Source organism: Daldinia loculata (genome assembly GCF_022478755.1).
Source record: "Daldinia loculata strain CBS 113971 unplaced genomic scaffold F4817scaffold_19, whole genome shotgun sequence".
Lineage (NCBI taxonomy): Eukaryota > Fungi > Ascomycota > Sordariomycetes > Xylariales > Hypoxylaceae > Daldinia > Daldinia loculata.
Genome location: NW_026054873.1, coordinates 101,629 through 122,606, shown reverse-complemented (window position 1 = coordinate 122,606; position 20,978 = coordinate 101,629). Strand labels below are relative to the sequence as shown.

The 20,978-nt window shown below is 47.7% G+C and overlaps 9 protein-coding genes across 9 annotated transcripts; 4 read left to right on the top strand and 5 right to left on the bottom strand.

Moving 5' to 3' along the window:
• Positions 1–91: 91 nt before the first annotated feature.
• On the bottom strand, positions 92–2,254 carry F4817DRAFT_334918 (ribonuclease H-like protein). Its single transcript, XM_049302970.1, has 3 exons — positions 1,941–2,254; positions 908–1,863; positions 92–859 (listed from the first exon to the last, which is right to left on the bottom strand). The coding sequence occupies exons 1-3, from the start codon at positions 2,018–2,020 to the stop codon at positions 276–278; spliced, it is 1,620 nt and encodes a 539-aa protein (XP_049159857.1). The 5' UTR covers positions 2,021–2,254; the 3' UTR covers positions 92–275.
• F4817DRAFT_73561 (like-Sm domain-containing protein) lies at positions 2,250–3,195 on the top strand. The gene is made up of 7 exons (XM_049307841.1): positions 2,250–2,503; positions 2,560–2,616; positions 2,677–2,715; positions 2,773–2,800; positions 2,865–2,928; positions 2,981–3,058; positions 3,111–3,195. The coding sequence occupies exons 1-6, from the start codon at positions 2,479–2,481 to the stop codon at positions 3,014–3,016; spliced, it is 249 nt and encodes an 82-aa protein (XP_049159856.1). The 5' UTR covers positions 2,250–2,478; the 3' UTR covers positions 3,017–3,058; positions 3,111–3,195.
• Positions 3,196–3,226: 31 nt separating this feature from the next.
• F4817DRAFT_73603 (DNA-directed RNA polymerase II subunit RPB11) lies at positions 3,227–4,400 on the bottom strand. The gene is made up of 4 exons (XM_049307842.1): positions 4,169–4,400; positions 3,780–3,844; positions 3,615–3,725; positions 3,227–3,563 (listed from the first exon to the last, which is right to left on the bottom strand). Exons 1-4 carry the CDS (start codon positions 4,183–4,185, stop codon positions 3,352–3,354), a joined length of 405 nt encoding a protein of 134 aa, XP_049159855.1. The 5' UTR covers positions 4,186–4,400; the 3' UTR covers positions 3,227–3,351.
• A 132-nt stretch (positions 4,401–4,532) lies between these two features.
• F4817DRAFT_334914 (transmembrane amino acid transporter protein-domain-containing protein) lies at positions 4,533–7,648 on the bottom strand. Its single transcript, XM_049302969.1, has 3 exons — positions 7,504–7,648; positions 5,180–7,407; positions 4,533–5,122 (listed from the first exon to the last, which is right to left on the bottom strand). Exons 2-3 carry the CDS (start codon positions 7,292–7,294, stop codon positions 4,946–4,948), a joined length of 2,292 nt encoding a protein of 763 aa, XP_049159854.1. The 5' UTR covers positions 7,295–7,407; positions 7,504–7,648; the 3' UTR covers positions 4,533–4,945.
• An 802-nt stretch (positions 7,649–8,450) lies between these two features.
• Positions 8,451–12,370, top strand: F4817DRAFT_315055 (amino acid permease-domain-containing protein; the record flags this gene model as incomplete). The annotated part of the gene is made up of 4 exons (XM_049300484.1): positions 8,451–8,628; positions 8,688–9,670; positions 9,722–10,727; positions 10,782–12,370. The coding sequence occupies 4 exons, from the start codon at positions 8,451–8,453 to the stop codon at positions 12,368–12,370; spliced, it is 3,756 nt and encodes a 1,251-aa protein (XP_049159853.1).
• A 576-nt stretch (positions 12,371–12,946) lies between these two features.
• On the top strand, positions 12,947–15,373 carry F4817DRAFT_73478 (uncharacterized protein). The gene has a single exon (XM_049307840.1). It carries the CDS (start codon positions 13,468–13,470, stop codon positions 15,283–15,285), a length of 1,818 nt encoding a protein of 605 aa, XP_049159852.1. The 5' UTR covers positions 12,947–13,467; the 3' UTR covers positions 15,286–15,373.
• A 6-nt stretch (positions 15,374–15,379) lies between these two features.
• On the bottom strand, positions 15,380–17,858 carry F4817DRAFT_334909 (Spt4/RpoE2 zinc finger-domain-containing protein). The gene is made up of 3 exons (XM_049302968.1): positions 16,502–17,858; positions 16,154–16,401; positions 15,380–16,078 (listed from the first exon to the last, which is right to left on the bottom strand). The coding sequence occupies exons 1-3, from the start codon at positions 17,804–17,806 to the stop codon at positions 16,048–16,050; spliced, it is 1,584 nt and encodes a 527-aa protein (XP_049159851.1). The 5' UTR covers positions 17,807–17,858; the 3' UTR covers positions 15,380–16,047.
• Positions 17,859–18,347: 489 nt separating this feature from the next.
• F4817DRAFT_73340 (uncharacterized protein) lies at positions 18,348–19,094 on the top strand. Its single transcript, XM_049307839.1, has one exon. The coding sequence runs from the start codon at positions 18,463–18,465 to the stop codon at positions 18,904–18,906; it is 444 nt and encodes a 147-aa protein (XP_049159850.1). The 5' UTR covers positions 18,348–18,462; the 3' UTR covers positions 18,907–19,094.
• A 53-nt stretch (positions 19,095–19,147) lies between these two features.
• On the bottom strand, positions 19,148–20,915 carry F4817DRAFT_358176 (protein phosphatase 5; the record flags this gene model as incomplete). Its single annotated transcript, XM_049305994.1, has 7 exons — positions 19,148–19,183; positions 19,236–19,360; positions 19,411–19,772; positions 19,831–20,074; positions 20,125–20,560; positions 20,624–20,704; positions 20,766–20,915. 7 exons carry the CDS (start codon positions 20,913–20,915, stop codon positions 19,148–19,150), a joined length of 1,434 nt encoding a protein of 477 aa, XP_049159849.1.
• Positions 20,916–20,978: the final 63 nt, after the last annotated feature.

The following is a 20,978-nucleotide window of genomic DNA, read 5'->3' as shown; positions in this document are numbered from 1 at the left end:
GCCAAATTACCGTATCAGAGTAGAACGAGGAACATGTCCTTGGCCTGTTCATCAGCCACTTCGTAGGGCTACACTGATTATAATATGATATGATTCTATTCATAAACCTTCATCGAGTATAGTTGGTTGATTTATGCATACAGATAGCTACTACCCTTCCACCGTTGGTATATAAAATGCCCTCTTTCCAAATGTCCTATCTACGACTCTCAGCATCAAAACCATCATCCTCAAAGATCCAAAGAGCCACCGACCGCGTTTTATCATCAGTTAAATCAACTAGATACATCCGCGAGACCCAAGATTTCAGCGACATGCGGCCACCGCAAGCACACCGAGTTCGTCGAAACCATGCCCGCAATCTCCTGGTTTAGCCGCTCCTTATCTACGGGTAGCTTCTCGTGCTCGATCGCGGCAAGTATATAGATAGTAACTGTGCTGACCTTTAGAGGCGGGTCCCGTAGTAACTGCGCTATAGTCCGGGGATTAAGGCCTTGGCTATGCCACATGAAATACGCGCGAAGCTGCGGGGTGGATGCGAGCGCCTCGGGGTGCGTGGCGCGGTACCGCGCGACACGGTCTTCGGCGATTTCGACCCGGGAGTCCTTAGGGGCCGATGACCGTTTAGAGGCTGTGGTTTTGGATTTCACGGTTACGGTTGCAGTGGCTTCGACGACTGTCTCTACCACCGTGTCAACGACGGGTTCGTCATCCGTAGATAGTTCCAACCCGTCTGTTAGCCGGATAGGAAGGTTGAGCTCTGCATGATATGGGGGAGGCGGGCAAGGGTTGAGCTGTTGTCTGTGATGGTCAAGAGTAGCGAAAAGCTGTAATCCGGCATAGGCATCTGATGCGGAATCTAAACACTGTTAACTTGGAGGTGAGAAGGCGGAATGTAATAACCTACAAGTGACTTGATCCATATCCAGAGGTTTCGTCCAGTCACTTGTCCGGACGTCCTGACCCTTGTAGAGGGGTAGATGTAAATATTGCTCTACTTGTGTTGCCAGGGGCACAAGTTTCTTGTTGATTTCGCGGTGTCGCCCTTCGGCAGAGTAGGTAACGAGCTTGTAAAGGTGGCTTAGCTCTAGGAGCCCTTTCGAGTCTATGTTCAAGAAATTGCGTATCCTTGTTGCATCCGCCTTAATATTAACGCCGACCTTTGTAATATATGGGCTTTCCATAATAGCCCTGAACGAGGGCCCGACCATGTCACTTCTGTCGGGAAAGAGAGCGACGTGGAAGAGCCCAATACGGCTGGGACTCGCCAGCTGGATTAAAGAGACGTTCTTCTTGAGGCTTTCCCACTTATAAGAGTCGGCGGCCCATTCTAGATCGAAGCCAAGGATTTGTTCCTTCGAGAAGTATTCCTGGCAGACTTTTTCCATTGTATAGCTGCTTCGACAGTAGTGAACTTTTACCTTCTGCTCTGTGCCATCTTGTGCCATTCCCCGATACTGGGTATATGACCAATATGAAGCAGCCGTGCCAGCGGGTGCCTTTTTAGCAGCGTAGAACAAGTCATCCACCATTTTGAAGGGCAAAGTAGCAACGGGAGGTTCGTCAGAGACTTTTGCCTCTGATAAGTCTGTTTGCTCATCTGTGAGAACAATATCGGAACTCTCCTCTATAGTTTCAGTTGCTTCGAGAGCAACTGCTTTCAACTTCCGTGTTTTACGCTTTACACTCGACAGCGATAGCTTCTCAATTTTCGGGTACAGAGAAGCATCTAAGCCATTTGAATCTTGCGGCGCCAAGTTTGGCGACTGCGCAACGGATGAGAAGGAGATGCCCCGAGTAGGGTGCCATACTTGAGATTTAGGTGGTGTGGCGGTCATTCTCAAAGCCTGTCCTGTCCAACGGCTAAAGGGGTAAAGTATTGTTAATAAGAATATTCCTTTCGTCCTCATGTATATAAGTGTTTAAAGGGACGGACGAACCACAAGGGGAGTGTCATGCGCAAGGCTTTGGAAGATCTCAGGGCATTTCCGGCGATCTCTGAACTTCCAAAAGACATCATTGGCAATTAACTGGCTCCCATGTATCATAGCACTGCCCCATGATGACCATGTAGCTTAGTGCGAATCTTGCAGATGCTTATTAGGCAGACGCGTCGCAATGGGCGAGTGAAAGTGGGAATTGTTTTAATTAGTTGTTCAAATATAAACCGAGTTAAATCGAGTTCGGCGAATTCAATGTCGGTCTGTTAGTTTTAGGGATCCACTCGGCTTGTTGTCAATCCCGCAGGGGAAGTTGTAGACTAAAATTTGCTTAGTCATCTCTTTACACGACAAACACCCGTCATCACGTGACCAGTTTTCTTGTCTTATCCCGACCCAATAAGGTTACCTAACCTACCTTAGAGGTACTTACCTAATTCACCTGCAAACGCTATTAGCCCAAGGCCGTCCATACCTATATTTATCTTCTCACTTTAACAACAATATTTCTTGCTCGATACCAAACCAATATATCAAGATGGCATCCCAACTTCTACCATTAGGTATGTAAATCTCTGAACTATATATTTCAAATAACCCACGCTGACCCGCAGCACAGAACTCATCGACAAGTGCGTCGGCTCCAGGATATGGGTTATCATGAAGGGTGACAAGGGTATAGTCATCCGTGCGCCCTGAAGTAGGCCAGGCCATGACTGACAAGGTGTACCACCAGAATTCAGCGGAACCTTGCTGGGTTTTGACGACTACGTCAGTAAGTAAAAAAAAGATGGCTCTTTCACTGTACCATGCAAACTAATGAAACGTATAGACATGGTTCTAGAGGATGTAACTGAGTTGTATGTATATCGCCAGTGACATACTACGATATCACATGGTCGGGGAAAATCTAATTAGAGGCAGCGATTACTCTGGAAACCATACGAAGCTCTCCAAGATCTTACTAAACGGTAACAATATATGCATGGTATGTATCCAAGCATCATTGTATAAATTCATAGGCTTATTCCTTCCCATAGTTGATTCCGGGAGGAGAAGGACCTGTGGCCACTTGATGAGAACGAGGTTGGATATGGGATATCGTCTGGTGAATCAAGGTTGTAATTGCCTCATCAACAACTATACTGAACTAGCGTACTAAAAAGCAAGTGCCTCGTATATCACGACAAGTGAGCAGGGAGTTAGGAAATCAATGGAATTATGGCGGTTAAGACGACCCTGATAGAGGTCCCAGTCCTAATCCGTATGAGGGATGATTTTGTCTGTCCCTAGAACACTGCAAACTACCTTTTTACATGAGTTGAAATGAAAGCAAAACCGTAACGCCTGGTATCCGACCAAACCCCGTCCATTATGCATCATGAGAATGTATGCCGCCGTAATAGAACGCTTAAGGCCTGCCGTTGGCACCACCGCCCGAATTGTTGTCCTGCTCTCCCGCAGTGGCCATGCGGCGGAGCTCGTACTCTCGGGTGAAGTTCTGAGCGAGCTGTCCGAGGGAAGCTACAAGCTGCTTGCACACGTCTACGAACACCTCGCGGGGAGTGACTGTGCCGTCGGTCTGAAGACGGATCAAGACCTCGGGGACGTTGGGATGGGCAACTATGTTGTTGTTAGAAACCCAAACTTTGATATAATTACAAGTTTGCTTACCTTTGTAGCCAGCCATCATCACGTGAGGGTGCTGCTTGAAGTGCTCAGCAAGCAGGTTGCCAATGGTGTGGTCTTCCTTGAGAATGATGAAATCCGAGGTGTTTGACATTCCTAGTATTTATCAGTACTAAATCCCTTAAGGGTAGCCAAACAGAATTTTCTTACCAGCAAAAGGCTTCTCGGTGATCTTCTTCTCGTCCAATGCCTCGTTGAGGAGGAACAGCTCGAAACTAGGCATCAGTTAGCTTTTGATCATGAAACAGATATTAGGATAATCTAACGGCTCCATTCTAGAAGAGTTGATTTCCATCTTGAATGGTTATATGGTGTAAAATTGGTGGGTAGACGGGTAGAGCAGTTGGAGAGTCTAGTGGCATGGGTAAGGAGAATGATCTGGTGCTATTCCTAATTGTAGACCATCTCTTAAGGAAAAGGAGGCAGTTATGCGCCTTCTAAACTGTAGGATCATATTGCCCTAGTGCACCTCCTAAATCATCGAGATAGAGGGGCACTGGAGAGAGGATGGGATAACAAAGCTTTGAAATATCACCTACCGATCTGGCGCGTTCATCTTGGCGGTTATCTATCAAACGGGATAGAAAGAACTGCGAGTAGGCTTCACTTAAAGACGTATAATCGTTGCTGGTGTTTATTGATGCGGCGAACAGGAGTATTGTGAATTCTCGTGCTATACAGAACAGATTCAAGGTGCAATCAAGACTTGAAATAGAATCTAAGGCAAGAAACGTATTGAAGATTGTAAAGTTCAAGTCATGAATGAATGCATGAATGAACGAATGGTTCATCCAAAGTACCTGAGCCTGGTCAAAGCGCGTCTTGCCGGCCAATCGGCTAAATATCGGCAGAAAGAATACGTACAGAGTTGCACGGGCCATTGAGGTTGCTCCAATTTGCATGTGGCTATGTACATGTACCTAACCATATCAACGTATCGACTACGTCCATGGAAGGACCTATGATTTACTACAGCCCCTATTCTTCTAATAGATACAATTATATTTTGGTAGGTCAGGCTCCCCTATTCTCAGAAATCTAACCCTACCTCACATACGTAGATACCCAGCCAACACACGTATAATAACCTAGAGGTATTTGCACCCAAAACGAAGCAATCCCAAACCCTAGATGGGTACCTATGTTAAAAAGCCATGCAAGCTCTATCTCCACATAGGTAGATCAAAAGCTCATCTCTTATCAGCTGTCTCTTATGAGGATAAAATATTTCTAATTCTGTTGCATCAATCTCCCAACGCTGCCAATGCAAGATAATATACACAGCTATCCCATCATTCCTCTACCCTCTTATGGTATTACAGCTTATGGGGGTCGCAGTACTTCGGTAGGCTTGGGCCGGAAGGACCGCTAGCCCAGCTGATCACCGTCAAGCTGGTGGTATATGCCATTGCTATGAATCCAAAAATGCAGAGAAGGATGTCGGTTACCTTCCGAGCCCTGCTTCTTGCTACCCCCTTATAATGAAGTAACGGCTGAGGAAATATTAGTACGGCCTAATATTACGTATCAAAAGGGACGGGAACACTTACAGGGTAGATATACACGAGAGGGATACAGGCGAAGTTTCCGACGAGAGCAACGAATTTGTCCAGATCATCCGCGCCTCCCCATGCAATGAACGCGCAGAGGAAGACAACCAAGAAACGGAACATGTTCTTCTGCCACTTGATATACGGATTATACTTGCCACTTTTCGTGAAGAAGGCGTTCTCCGTGATACGGATAGCTGGGAAAATCTGCAGGGGTGTTGATAAAAGAATAGCGAGTGAGTATAAGAACTGGACACCGTTGACGAGCTTGTTGTCCTGAGGTAGATTAAGAAGAACGACAGTCTCCGTCTTCGATCCGTACGCGGCGTAAGATACCGCACCCATGGTAATAAAAAGGACGGAAATGATTATCATAACGTAGAACATGACCTTAGGGAACTTGGACGGCGACCTCATGGACTCCTGAATGGGGATGATAAGACCGATGCCTTCGAAAGTGAAAATGGCGGTGCCGATGAAGAGTGTCCAATCCTTTTGGTTAAACTGAATGATATCCGCTATGCCGTGTGTACTTAGGGTAAGGATGTCATAGTAGAAGAGGTACGCAAGGCCGATGACAATAAAGGCATCCGCTATTAGAGCTGTGAAACCAAGCTTCCCGATGTCTCGGAACAGAGAGAACGGCAAAAAGATGATCATCTGCATCAGGATGAGCCAGGTAATTCGAATATTTGTGTTGCAGTCGGAAACGGCAAGAATGAAGGCCTGTAGGTTTTCAGCCGTGAATACGATGTACGCAGCGACAAATCCGATTTGGCTAATGACGATCGAAAACAAGATCAGTTTTCTCATCCAATCGCCATATAAAATCCCACCGATATCACCAAACGACCCTTCGACTTTTAATCGTGTAGTAACGAGTAACACGAAGCAGTAGTAACTCAACGCCGCAACGAAGAGTAGAACTAAGTTGCTGAAAAGCATACCACCGTTGAAGTAAGCACGAGGCAGAAACAAAACACCTGTGCCCACAAACGATTTCAAGAGAAGCAGAGCCGCATTGAAGGGGGTATTATTCCCGCTACCACCACGGACCCTTCGTCTCCTCTTGCGCTTGGATGGTGTTAGTAGGGCACTGTCTTCCATCGGCTCCCTCTCTTCTTCGCTATCGTAGAACTCGTCGCTCTCTCCGGAAGAGAAGTACTCGCCAGGTCCCAATACTTCGTCGTCCTCTTCGAGCTCTTCACCCGCAAAGTGACCATAGATAGACAAAAATTCCAAGAAACTGCTGGTGAGTAACTGAGGTTCTCGCCTGCCCCTCGACGTCCCTTCCCCAGCTTCTAATCCATCGGAGTCCAGGTGCGGGCTACGCGCCGCTCTTCTCAGATAGTTCCGCCTAAATCCTCCGGGGATCTTGATGGTATTTATATCGAGAACTTCACTCTCGGGCTCGTCCCTAGGATGGCTGAAACTCTTGCTACGCTGAGGTCGGTTACGGCCTTCTGCGTCTTCAGTCCATTTATAGATCTGGCGCGTTATGTCTCCGCCTTGTAATCTAAGGCTGGAGAATTCTTCCTCGTCGTCGCGCCCCAGCCCTACGGAATCGCTGACCTGCTTGCCTTTGGAATTGTCACCATAGTTGGATGCGGAATCCGCAGTGTCGGTAGGTTGGACCAAATGCCGCTTGATGATCTCGGGATCTTCGTAGGCACCCGAAGCACCGCCCTGCAAGTTTCTCGACCTCGTCTCGAAGGAGCCATAGTTGGTTGGCGTTATGGACGGCTGCAGCCCCGAGGCTGTTCCCGCTGGCGACGAAGATCGTATCGGTGGAGTACCGAATCTTGGGGGTAATGTCCCTATAGAATTTGAAAGCGCTGCGGCGAGAGCAGACACTCCGGGACCCATAGAACTCTGACCAGCACCGGCAAGTGGCCCTACATTCTCGACGTTTTCTTCGCTTCGAGCTGCACCTTGAGGTCGTTGAGATGGAGTTCCGAAGGTAGACGGTACGGGGGAAGCCAAGCGAGCGGTAACATCAGCGCGAGGCGCCGAAGTTCCATACATACGACCGGAAGCTGGAGAGGATGATAATTGCACACCCGAAGAAGCTCCAGGCTGCGGTGTTGTGCTTCTTTCCCGATCGGAATTCGCCATGGTTAAGTTTAGGATAATGGTCGATGACAATGAGTGGGCATTGAGGTATGAGCGGCGAAGAGGCTGGAGATGAGTACTTGAACACGATGATTAGAAACCGAAGCTATCGGGAACTAATTATAAACAAGAGTTAATTCCAGAGTTCCAGAGATTAATGTAGGTAATGCACTAGGAGGTTAATTAAGGAAAAGACTTTGTCTTAGACATACTAACTAGTAGATGCGAATAAGAAGGCTACAAGATGATGCGATGGAAAAGAAGGCGGTAGAGAAAGCTGTTGGACAAGGTGTGTAGATAACAGGTAAGATACTTGTAGGTAGGCACAGTAGCCCTCGTGATACTACCTTATCAGTCAGACCCTGAAGAATTGGCCTAAGTCGGTCAACTGCATCATTTGGAGCCGTACCACGGGATGAATCAAATGCGACTTGATTTCTCAGCCAATTAGCAATCTTCAAATTATCTCCGGGCTACCTAAGCACTGTAATATTTCGGACCGGTACACAATAGTGGACCTGATAAACGCATTACCGCTAGCACCTGCGTTAGGTGCTTGCTGCTTTGGTCTGTACCTCCTAATACATGTACGAATGAACCACTTATTAGAGAAGGAGCCGATGCTATCTGCTATCATACCTTTTCTTTGCGTAGGTCTTTCCAAGTTCTATAACACATTTTACTTATGAGATCAACATTGTCACAAATTCTTCAATCTTCCAATATTCCTTTCCTTTCCTATGGTTATACAAAATGGCAATTGGTCAAGTCGCTCTCTATCATATCCAATCCCAGACTGTATGTCTCGTTTGGGATCAGCTGCCAAACGTCATTGGACCAAACTTGATTCAATTCGAGAAACGTGTTGTGGGGAATATGACTAGACTATAACCAGTCTAGCTATTCGTCTGATATTTGTTTGCGTCCCTTCTGACATCTGATTTCGACAATCCCCAAGCTTAACTTCGAGCGGGGTTAACTAATTACTATAGGATAATACATTTACACTACCTACGTCCTACATCAGCATTGTTAGTGATACTCCAATATGCCTGCTTGCCGCGAGAGTTGGTAGCCTCTCACAACGACGAGGCTAGCCACTATACTGTTACAACATTTTATAATAACAGTAAGAACTCGTAAGACCCGTTAATACAATATGCCTCCGGAATCTCGAGGAGATAACAGGGGCTCCGGCTCGGCGCCGTCTAACAAGAAGGTCAAGCTTGGAGTCGTTGCTGGAGTCTTTATCCCCGTGGTTTTAAATATTATCAGTATTTTGATGTTCCTTCGTTTCGGTTCCATCATGGGCCGGATTGGACTGGTTGGGATGCTAGGTAGGTCTTACTAGCACCTGCATGACGGTCAGGCACCTTACATACGAACATTTACGCAGGTTTACTTGTTATAGCATATATTGTCGATTTTATCACTACGCTCTCCCTATCTGCTATAGCGTCTAATGGGGAGGTTAAGGGAGGTGGTGCCTACTACTTAATTTCGAGGTCCCTTGGTCCTGAGTTCGGCGGCTCGATTGGTATCTTGTTCTATCTCGCCCAAGTCGTGAACACCTCGCTTAATATCGTTGGTCTCATAGATTGCTTAAAACTCAATCTAGGACCTTTAATACCACATGGCTACTGGGAAAGCTATGGCATGCAGACTGCCGCTCTCGTTTTCTCTACGGGCTTAAGTCTTGCTGGACGTGCTCTCTTCGTCCAAGCAAGCGGCGGCCTCATTGTCATATTAACCTTAGCCATCACAAGCATCCCAGTCTCGACTATCGTGAAGAGTCCATTCAAGGACGATGATATTGGAGTTGAATTTACTGGGTTGAGCCTAGCTACGATGCGTTCCAATCTCTTTCCACACGCCGGTAGCCCTAGGTATCGAGGTGTAGAGACATTCAGGGAACTATTCGGCATCCTCTTCAGTGCTACATCCGGTATTTTGGCAGGAGCTTCGATGTCGGGGGATCTTCGAAATCCAAGTAAAGCAATCCCGAAAGGAACATTATGGGCCATGGCTGCGACATTCGTCCTCTATCTCGTCGTCATTCTGTCGATGGCTTCTAGTATTACCCACCCTTCATTTCTCCGAGATACCAATATTATCTCTACAGCGAGTATATGGCCGCCACTTATTCTCGCCGGCGAGTGTGCGACAACCTTCTTCTCAGCATTAATGGGAATCATTGGTAGTTCTAAACTTCTTCAGGCCCTTGGCCGAGACAAACTCCTTCCAGGGCTGTCTATCTTTGGAAAGGGGAATAAACGTGATGATCCTATACTTGCAATATTTGTCACATATATGATTGCGCAGGTTTCGCTATTCGCCGACTTGAATCAAATTGCGACTTTCATATCCATGAGCTACCAGGTAAGTATCCCCATGAGATACCAACTCAGTTTATAGAACTAAATAGTATAGATGACGTTCTTTGTCATGAATCTAGCATGTTTCTTGCTAAAGATAGGATCAGCTCCCAATTTCCGTCCTGCATTTAAGTTCTTCAGCTGGCACACTGCCTTTGTAGGAAGTGTTATATCTGCTGCTTCCATGTTCTTCATAGATGAAACGTACGCTGCTGCTGCTATCTGCGTTCTCATCTTTCTCTTCCTCGTCATTCATTATATGAGCCCGCCGAAACATTGGGGTGACGTATCTCAGAATTTAATCTACCATCAAGTGCGAAAGTACCTCTTACGACTCAAACCAGAACACATTAAATTCTGGAGACCTCAGATAATACTTCTAATCAATGATCCACGGCATCATACGCAGCTCATCCAGTTCTGCAACTCTTTGAAGAAAGGATCTTTGTACATATTAGGACATGTCATCGTGACGGATGATTTCAATTCCGGTATACATGAGGCAAAGTTGCAACAATCGGCTTGGACTCGGTACATATCGGAATTCTCAAGGATCAAGGCGTTCGTCCAATTAACGATGTCGCCATCGATCGTATGGGGAGTGCGGAATTTGATACTCTCAGCTGGCCTAGGCGGCATGCGACCCAATATAGCCATCCTCGGTTTTTACAATATGGATGATTTACGCAAGTCTCGACCGCTTGGGGGGATACCAGAAGTCCCAAGCACGCCCACCCGACCGAAATTGGAAACAAAGACCGATGGTAAATCTTCGAAGCGCCGACGCGGTGACACATCTGCCCGTCTATTAGATGGGTCCCTCCCAACCGATGCCATACGCACGGAGGACATGATGTCTCCTGAAAGTTATTTAACGATTCTTGAAGATCTTGCACTCCGCCACCGTCTGAATGTTGCTATAGGCAAAGGGTTTCAAGCCTTGGAAATTCCGCGCCATGATGGAAACAACACTAAAAGGTATATCGACCTTTGGCCAATTCAAATGTCGGCTGAGATCACCGACGGCGACAAAAGTATTTGGACAACTAATTTTGATACATGTATGTTCCCCTACGTATAAAACTTGAAAACTGTAGGCTGAAAGGCGAACGCAGATACGTTGATTCTTCAACTTGGTTGTATTCTACACAGTGTTCCAGCATGGAAAAGAGCATTTCAGCTCCGAGTCTTGGTATTCGTTGAGTACGAGAGCGAAGTCAAAGAAGAACAGGCCAGATTAAAGGTACTTTTGGAAAAGTTACGAATCGACGCTACAATCCAAGTATTTTGGCTTGCTTCGGGACAGTTAGAGAGCTATGAGACTATTGTTAACGGTCGAGGAATTGGCTCCGGATATGGGCGTATTGTAAACGAGTTGCTGAAAGATGACGAATGGTGGCAAGAGCTTCAGAGGTTGAGGACCGAAGCTCACGAAATGTCTCGATCTCAAGAACTCGCATCCCTCGAGCAAATGCTGAGTGCTACTAGACGCAGAGGTAGTTCAGTGTCCAGTTTACCAAGGGGACTTGACGTCAACGAGATGCTAGAAAGATCTAAGAAACCGAGCGTTTCTGCCATTTCAAAATTAGGCATCAACTTCGGCATTCATACTCACCAGCTGAGCTCTTCCGGATTTGGAGTTCGAACAAATATTAATACGCCCGACATTAGCGACGATGACGGCGAATCCATTACGTCATCAGACGCCGACTTCAACGACGTTACTAGTCCGGCGAGTATCGACGTTATGGAAGACTTAGCTTCGTCGCGGAGGCCTAGCTTCTTAACATTTGCAGGTCGGAGGAAAAGCCATGGAGATATTATGCAAAGGGCAGCACCACCAAGGAGTTTAGAGCAAACCCAAGATCGGCATTTGGAACAACAGACTGTATCCACCTCGTCTGGGTATGGCACGATGCCCCCCATGACAGGGGCGGTTTCAACGTCAGCACTATCTAACACGGAGCGAACGCAGAGCTTGGCCAGTCGCCTCGGTACTACAGCAGTACCAAGCGAAACATCCCCTATTATACCGAAAACACCGTCTAGACCCGCTCTGTCACGTCATTCATCAGCAAGCCGGTTCACTAGTAACCCAACACCAGAAACTACTGTCTTGGTCGACGATTCAGGACCAAGGATCACATTCTCTGAAGGAGAGCAGACAATACCAACCGGAGTTAGATGTCCTATAATATCACGAAACGCCCCGGCCGGTCCGTTCTCTAGCAGACCCGTTCCAGAGACCACAGTTGAGGCTGAAGAAGACCATGGGCCTCGGCTTACATTTGCGGAACCTGAACGTGGCGTGTCTGAGCCACCATTAAGATCTAGAAGAAACTCGGTATCACGAAATGGGGGGCTATCGGGTGCTCAATTTAATATACCGGAGTTACTAGCATCTCACCGTTCGAGTGGCTTATCAGACGAGGATACTCGCTCATCCTACTCGACGCAGAATCTGCCTCTTTCATTCAACGATTTGCCTAGTCGCGCTCAACACCTAATTCTTAACGAGCTGATGCGTCAGAAAAGCAGCGATACGGCGGTGATACTTACAACTCTCCCGATTCCCGAGGAAGGGACATGCAAGAGCGAAGAGGCCAGCCTGAGATATTTGACCGATATCGAGGTACTCTGCCACGAGCTTCCACCCGTCCTCCTGGTTCTGAGTAATAATATGACTGTGACAGTCAGTCTATAATATAGCACCATCTAGAGGAGGGTCAATTTAACTAGTAGGGGTTGCTTAACTACTAGAACATTTTGATTTACTACTAAAATATTATATATAACGAGGGCCTTGCTGATAAATAACGGCAGCTTTCTGTTGCCCGTTTCCCAGTTCATCATCCCTATTTTGATGAGACTGTTAATGTCCTACGCAACGAATCAACTTAGTTAGAATGAGAACTCTTCTGAGGCAGAACAACGCCCTACTCTCCCAACTCTTATATTTGGCGTATATTCGCTGGTAAAGGTAAGTCTCATAAGAATACTACTATTATTCACTTGCACAGTTTAGGGTTAAAGTACATTACTAACATATCTTACATCATAAATTAAGCTATTATTTATTCACTATAAAGACTGGGGGAAGAGGGAAACTCCTAACCTAATTCAAGTTCTTACTTTATCCTGTTGTAGTGCACGACAAGATTGAAGGTAACCGGACGAAAATGTGTCGTGAGCTATGCTACACACCAATACACGAAATATATCGATTCACCTAACCCTCTGACGACATCGATCTAGCCTTTCTATTCAGTACCTATCTATATAACAGACAATCATCCCTTTGTTGTAAATACAATGCGTTGGTTAAGGAAGCCTGAGTGACAAAGCACAATGCTTTATTAAGGCACCCTCATGGTTCACAATGCTAACAATCATAGCAGCTCAATAGTCTTGTCTAGTTTGTGACGAAAGAAAGGAGTCATACATCCGACCCTACCTAATCAAAGAAACGCCAATTCACTCATCCCATCTTTCTACCAAACAAAACCACGCCATCATTAATGACTTGAAGTCTATTTCCGCGGCGCGTCGCCGCTTGACTCTAAAACTGTTTTGACTTTTCACTACTCACCTATCTATGTCACTCGTTACTGACGCCATGATTCGGTATTTATGAACGCATAGCATATTCATTTCTAATAGCATAGCGACTTTTTATATTATATTTTAATACTTGATACTTAATATTTAATATTTCATTCTTATATTACACACAAATCCTACTAACATAGGGAATCCGGAGGAAGATACCCGCCATTAAAAGGATCAGGGAATAGGGAGCAGATGGTACGCGAACATCACCGTCACCGAAGCGCGGGCTCGGCCCGTAAAAGTAGCTTCACCACCAGCCTGAGGCGCAACAGCAGCGGTGGTTTTCTTTCAAGGGTCTTAGGGAGTTTTCGACATAAGCATCATGAGGAGAAGGAGAAGAAGACGTCGGCGCAAGATAAGGGGGAGCGGCAAGATTGGATGGCCAACTACAAAGGCACACATCACCCCGACCGGCCGCATGTCGACAAGCGCACTCAGGAGATGGTATCCGATGAAGAGTACGCCGCGCGGCTCGGCTGGATACGGAAGATGAGCGATCACGGTGGGCCGTCACAGGGCCCCGTCCCTAATTTCAGTTATTCGTCGACGAGCCCGAGGAGCCATAGGATGAGCTCCGTGTCCCCGACGTTCAACAAGACGGGGCAATCATTTCGCGACTGGGCACAATCAAGGGAGACCGCTACTACGAAACCGGTCCTGGCCTCTCCAGTATTGCCTGGCGTTGGGATGATACGAATATACAACGCGAGTGCCTTAGACCGAGGCCCTATCATCCGGTACAGCGAGGGGTCCGAGAAACGTGGATCTCCGCCGCCAAGGAAGATATCTACCACTAGCCAGCCTTCCAAGAGGCGTGGCTCAAGGGGTTCGATGCTCGGGGAGAAGAGAACCGCGGCTGATATCGAGATAACTAAGCTGCTGAACCGCGAGCCTAAGACGCCGATATACAACGGCTCTTCTACCAGCGAACACGCACCCGGCCTCATCCTAAATTCCTCACCAGATTCACCTATAGCACCACAAACATGTCCCTGGCGCGGCTGCCACGCCGTTCTTAGCATAGCGCAAGAGAAAGAGGATAACCTCTGTACTAGATGCCGCGAAGCCCTATTTCCCCGAGAAAGCGCATTCTTCGACCCGTCTCCGCCCGTCATCCAGGACACCCATCTCGAAACGCTACACGCTCTCACCGGCTCTCCTACCACTACTAATGCCGGGGATATCCAAACCCGCACCATCCGCAGACGACCCGCTGGCCTCGACAAGCGTTCTAGCACTGGGAGTTTTAAGCTACTCCCCGCGCCGCGGGGGAAGAGGCGGCATATTGCCGAAGCGCGGAGGAGGGCTGGTGATGATGATGATGGTGATGATGAGGGTAGTGATAGTGGTAGCGGCAGCGAGAAGGAGAGCGGTAACGAAACAGACGGGTCGGTCTGGAGTCCTTTCTCGCCGGACCGCAAGCAACAAACTAGTCCCGGAATCCAAGACGCTGGCCCGTTTTCTCCGCTTAACGAGGGGATTTTCGGAACTAGTCCTAGGGCTTTAGGTATCAGATTTGACGGGGGGGTCGAGAAGGACGGTAGTCGCCACGTGGACGAGAACAGCGACAAGGAAGAAAAAGAAGAAGAAGAAGCAGAACCCCCCTCCCCACACACCAAGCCCCCCAGCGACAAATCCTGGACAACAGAAATGTACTCCACCTCGAGCAGCAGCAACGGGCTCATGTCCCCATACTCCCACCCCGACATGGAAATAACGCGAGACCTGTACCCGCCCCCGCTGATCGCCCGTATCCAAAGCGGCGAGCGAGGCCCCCAGCCACGGCGTCCGAGCAGGGTCTTCCGCTCCAGGGACACGCTGCTGTACAGGGAGATCGAGGATATAATCGACTGCTACGCATACCCCGAGGAGACGGAGACGAAGACGGGGACGGGGACGGGGACGGATATAGCGGAGCAGGAGCGCCACAAGGCCGATGCTGTTGCGTCGTACTTTCCGGACGAGGCGGAGGCGGAGGCGGAAGATATGAGGAGGAGGGGGTTTATCTAGGGGCGTCTAGTTAGGTCAGGTCAGGTCAGGTCAGGTCGACTTAAGTTAGGCCTGGTTGAGTTAGATTAGATACCTAAGGTAGCAGCATATCATGTATAAAAGAAATGACTTATGAATTAACAAGCAGCTCTTTATATAAAGAGGCATTACTTGTGGTGAAGTACCTAACCTAACCTAGGCTAATAGCAGCGAGCAAGACATGAAAACACGGCACACTAAAAACATAAAAACACAACACAACGCGATGCAATGCAATGCAATGCAATGTAAAAACTCCGATGGCGATGGCCAAGTGGCCAATACAATCATCATAGGAATATGTCCTATGGAGTAAACGTAGGCCTATACGTAGAAGCCTGCACAAAAAAAGCCAGATGCGATCCATACTAACTAATAGTAATGGCATCTTTCCATGTCCACCTTTTCTTTTTCTTAATGCAAAGCCTGGGAGAATTAACTCAACCTATTCGGGAGTACAAACAACTGGTATCTAAAACAACCCCGTAACCGTGTCGCGCATTAAGAAATGGTAATCACCACCTTCTCTCCAGCTTGCTGCGCCTGCTGGACCTGCTCCTGGTGACCTTCGTGCTGCTGCTGCGGCTGCTGCTGCTGGTTACGGTGGTCCTCTTCCTGACGGTTCTGCTGTCCCGTCTTCTGGGCATTCTTCTTGCCCCGACTCTGAACAGGCTGTTGCTCTGCCTGTCGTCCTGCGGGCTTAGCAGCATATTTGCCCGACTTTGAAAGGCCTTTAGTCGCCGTCTAGTCGATTTCAAGGGCGCTTCCATCACGGCTACGCGAAGAAGAAAAAGTACGTTAGCGCCTATCTTTATCACTACCAAGCGAGGCAAGAAGGTAAATTACTTACGGAATGTGGGTGTTGCCTTGATCTTCGATCGCCTGCTTGATGTCCTCCGGTAGAGAACCGTTTACCTTGATGGCATAGGTACCGGGGACGAAGGTGTCGACGCGTTGCCAGCGCGCAATCCAGGAACGACGAGGTTGGAAGTAGGCGGCAGTGCCCTCGAACTGGCTCGAGGTGCAGGCCTCAATGGCCTCAGGCGATCCCTTCAGGTCAAGGAAAGGGCAGTTGGGGCAGCCCTCCGCGCGAAAATGCTGTTGGGTTTACCTAGGTTAGCATTGCTTCGAATTCGATGAGATATATTACAATAGGTAAGACTAGTAGGAAGGGGAATGCGACATGAAGAATACGTACAGATTGTGTCATGATGATAGAGCACACCATGCACGCGCGGGCGTATCGCCACTGGTTAGGTGCGATAACCATGCCGAGAAGGTTCTGAGAAGCCATATTGGAAGTGGTGTTAGAAGCGGTGTTGGAAGATGGGTGGTTGTTGGTAGCTTTAGAGCTGGTGGCTTTATTGCCAGGACTTTGATTGTCAGAGTCTTTGTGGTCAGAGCCCTTTGGGTCAGAACCTTCGCAATCAGAACCCTGGTGGCCCGAGCCCTCTTGGTTAGAACCTTGATTGGAACTCTCTTGGTCGGGATCTTCTTGATCGTCGTCGCCCTGATCTTTAGACTCGTCCTGATCGCAATCCTTTTCAGAGTCGTCCTCCTTTTCGCCGTCGGAAACCTCTTCGTCGTCGTTAGAATCCTCCTCCTTAGGTTCGTGCTCTTCAAAATAATAGCTTAGATCAACCTCTTGATCTGCCTCTCCGTCTCCTGCCTCGTCTTCGAGCTCCTCGTTGACCTCTTCCTCTTCAAACAGACCCTCGTTGTACGAGTTTTCGTCGGCGGGGTTGTTCCCGTCCTCGTCGGGAAAGAGTTGGAAATCGGGCTCCTGATCGGACTCCTGATCGGGCTCCTGGATAGGTGCTAAGGCAAAGAGGTACAGAGGAACAACTCCTTCAAGGATCAGGTTGTTGATAAACAAAGGAACACCTGAGAAGCCGAGACGAACAATGTAAGGATCGTACTCAGAAGGGTCGTAAGCAAACTCCTCGAAGATGTGAGTATTAAAGAACCCGATTGGAAGCCGGGAATGAACTTGACCAGGAGGAAGTTGACTGATAGGATCTTGAACGGGACCTTGATTGGGAACTAGGGGGTTGGGGATGGGAATGTGATAGTCCTGGTTGGGAGCACCACCTTGATTGACAAAGTCCTGATTGACAAAGTCCTGGTTGTCAACACCCTGATTAGCAGCCTGCTGATTGGAAGGCTCTGGAGTAGGAACAGCTTGTTCGGGAAAGTTGTTGTTAGTAACACTGTCTGGAGTGTTGATAGTAACACTGTCTGGAGTGTTGAATGGAACGTTGTTTGGAACGTTATCGAGGTTGTCGAGGTTATCGGGGATGTTGTTGCTGATACCGTTGTTGTTGGTAGAAACTAAGTGGCTAGAAGCGGCCTCGTCACTAAGAGCTTCGTTACCAGGAGCCTCGTTAGTAGAGGCTGCAGGTGTTGCAGGGACCGCACGGGCTGTATGCGCCGCAGGGTTAGCTCTTTGTCGGGCTAGGCGAGCTCGAGCCCCATTGTTCTTAGCCTGCTGCACACGGTTCATTGTGGCGGTTATATGAATTCCGGTTTGGTGCAACTCGCTTAGCAACAAGTTGATGTGGCGGTTAGATGGATTGCGGTTTGGTACAACTCGCTTAGCAACAAGTTGATGTGGCGGGGTAAGTTCGGATAAATAATAAAGAATGCAATTATCCGAACTATCTGTGTTTAAATATTCATCTGCGGGGCAGGGTGATCTTTTGCACCTGCACTTTTGACTGTGGTGGGGCGGCCTGTGCACCATTAGGTAACTGCAATTCACTGTTAAACTAAGTGGTCCAAGCAGCAAGTGCATCTAAGTACTACTACACTTGATTTGCTATGAGAAGGTACAAATAATTGACCTCTTTCCAAAAAGTCCAAAGAAATCAAAGGGTAGGAATGATCGAAAAATGTTACATGTACCTAGTTACCTTTGGCCATTTTACCACTTTAAGTTAAGCCTAATACTTTGGTACCTGTAAAGTCCACTGATCTGGAAAATACATGCAATTATGCGAGTGTACTTAGGTACATATCTATCAGAGAATGTATTTTAGTACTTTGCGATTCTAACATGAATAGAAATGCATCATTCAAAAGCCACCCCAACTGGGACTAGCCCATAAATAAATATCACATCAAAAACAAGAGCATGATATCCCGATAATAAAGGCCATAATGACTGAACAAGCAGATACATCAATGACTGATGCATCAATGACCGGCACGCAGAGTGCAGCCAGGGTCAAAAAGTCACACGAGCTAGTTACGGTTACTATCAAGACACCGCGCTATTCCTACGCACATCTCGAGCTTTTCAGCGCCTCGGCCGATCCAGGTGTGTTAGATGCTCTCCAAGTGCGGTCCAAGTGTACATCTGCCCTGAAGCAATTCCTGGGCACCACAGGTCTTGGAATGCCTCTAGATATTCTCAAGGTAGAAGGAAAGGACTGTTGGTTAAGAGTTCCGCGAGATGACTTAGCAGCCTTCTCTGCAGCCATTACAGCCTGGCAAGGCTCTTATCAAGATGGTCTTCACTCATCACTTCGAATACGAGGGTGCTCTGACTGGCTTGGTGCCTTGGTGGGAAGAGATGGGGAGGATGAGCTATGGACTGGCTGAAACTTGACGGACGAAACCACCTTGTCAACCATTACCAACACGCCTAGAAACAAAATAATCTCAAACCACATTTCTATTGGTACCGCCCTAATGGTATATCCTGTTTCCTCTCCTTGTCCCCGCAACGCCATTGCTTCCCCGACGATCAAGTGCCATATATGCGAGGATGCCACGTTATGCCACGTTATGCCACCGTTCAATGCAACATCACCGTTTGGAAACATCAAAACTAAAATGCCTCTTACATCCCCGACATAAGGGAGTTATTCGCATACGCCTAAGAAGAGTTAGCTTAACATATTCGCCTCGTACCTAACGTAGCGACTTACCATCGGTCGAATCGGAGGATGGGGAACAGCATCAAATTGGTTGAAGTTTAACTTATAGTCGGGACCAATGTTGATGTAGGCGCCCCTGTTCTCCGTCTGGTCACAATATTTCGGTGCCGAGAAGACTTGGAACTAGTTAGCGTATAGGAATTGACCAACTCAAGAGACAACTCACCGGTAATGCACTTTCCATCGTGCTCCTCTTCGTAGCCATCCATACGGACTTCATGGCTTCGAATGATTGCGTCCAGGCCGTTCTTCTCGCAGAACCTCTTTGTCACGTCCGGTCCGAATTGCATACCCACTCCTCGTTTGCTAGGGCCTCGTCCAGGGGCTGTTTGAGGATCCGTCCAGAGCATTTCCATCATCAGGCCGGCTTGACCTGGTTGCCTCTGAGCATGCCTATTGACCTTTCGGATGTCATCCAGGGTGACGTTATCATCTGAAAATAGGCCACCATGCAAGACGAGGTACTTAGAACCGATGAGCGTTGCCAACGGCAGTGCAGAAAAGCTTTCGGAGAACAGCTTGAATACCCTAGAACCCGATTAGAATATGCGAGTGGCTTTATAAAAAAAAACAGTCGTCGACATACCTTTCATTGTACTTAGCTTTGCATTCTCCTTCGAATCCATAAACCTTATTCATATCGTCGGTTTCGTGATTGCCTCTGTTCAGGAACATGCCGCTGGGACGCAACCACTTATAGGCATATAATAATAGGGCGATTTCTGTCGACCAAGAACCTCGATCTACGAAATCTCCGTTGAACAAGTACCAATGCTTTTCCGACGGACGACCATTCAGTCTGAAGAGCTCCATCAGATCGTAGTATTGTCCTATAGCAAAATTAGTTCTGGTTCGTCACACCTTGTACTCTTTAACTAACCATGTGTATCACCACAGACAGTGAGCTTGACATCGTCCGGTATCTTCATCTCTACCATAGTGGGTTCGTTGTATACAATATTCTTTACCGCAATTACGATTTGGTAAACATATTTCTTGTGTATCTTCTTTCCATTCTTGAACCTCTCGATCATGTCGTCAATAAACTCCTGGGTCATCTCGTCCTTGAGCTCTACACCGTCGTAGTCTGGCTCGATGGCCATGGATGCGATATCGAGACCCTCTGCCGCAGAGGGCTCTTCTCCTACGTCGATGGCGGCATAGAAGTTCAGCTGCCGTACGATCTTTTGGCACTCGGCAAGCTTGAGCTTGGCATCCTTGTTCGCTGGATCGAGCTCGACGCATTTCTTGAAATCTCGCGCGGCATCCTTAGGTTTTAGGATAGCAGCGGAGGCCACGGCGCGGCGGAAATAGGCCTATTTTAAGCCGGGTCAGCACTTAACGAGAAGTGACCAACTGGGATTTGGATAGTAATATACTTTTACAAACTTGGGGTTAATTTCAATCGCTTTGGTAGCATCAGCTATAGCATAACCATAAGACTCTGACTTGATATGTGCCTAGGATTGGGAGCAAGGTCAGTCACGCGAGCGTTTAAGGCTTGAATAGGGTACTACAAACTTGAGCCCTATTCGTGAAATATGTCGGCTCCTTATCGTTCAACTCGATAGCCTTAGTATAGAGGTCAATTGCTTTAGCCCAATCGTGAGCCGCAAAAGCTTTGTTACCGTCATTCTTGTAGGTCGTTGCCTGCTCTACCGCAGAGGCCATCCTTCACGACTTATTGGGATGGCGAAAGAAGGCTGCAAACGGAAAACCGAATAAGACGGATGG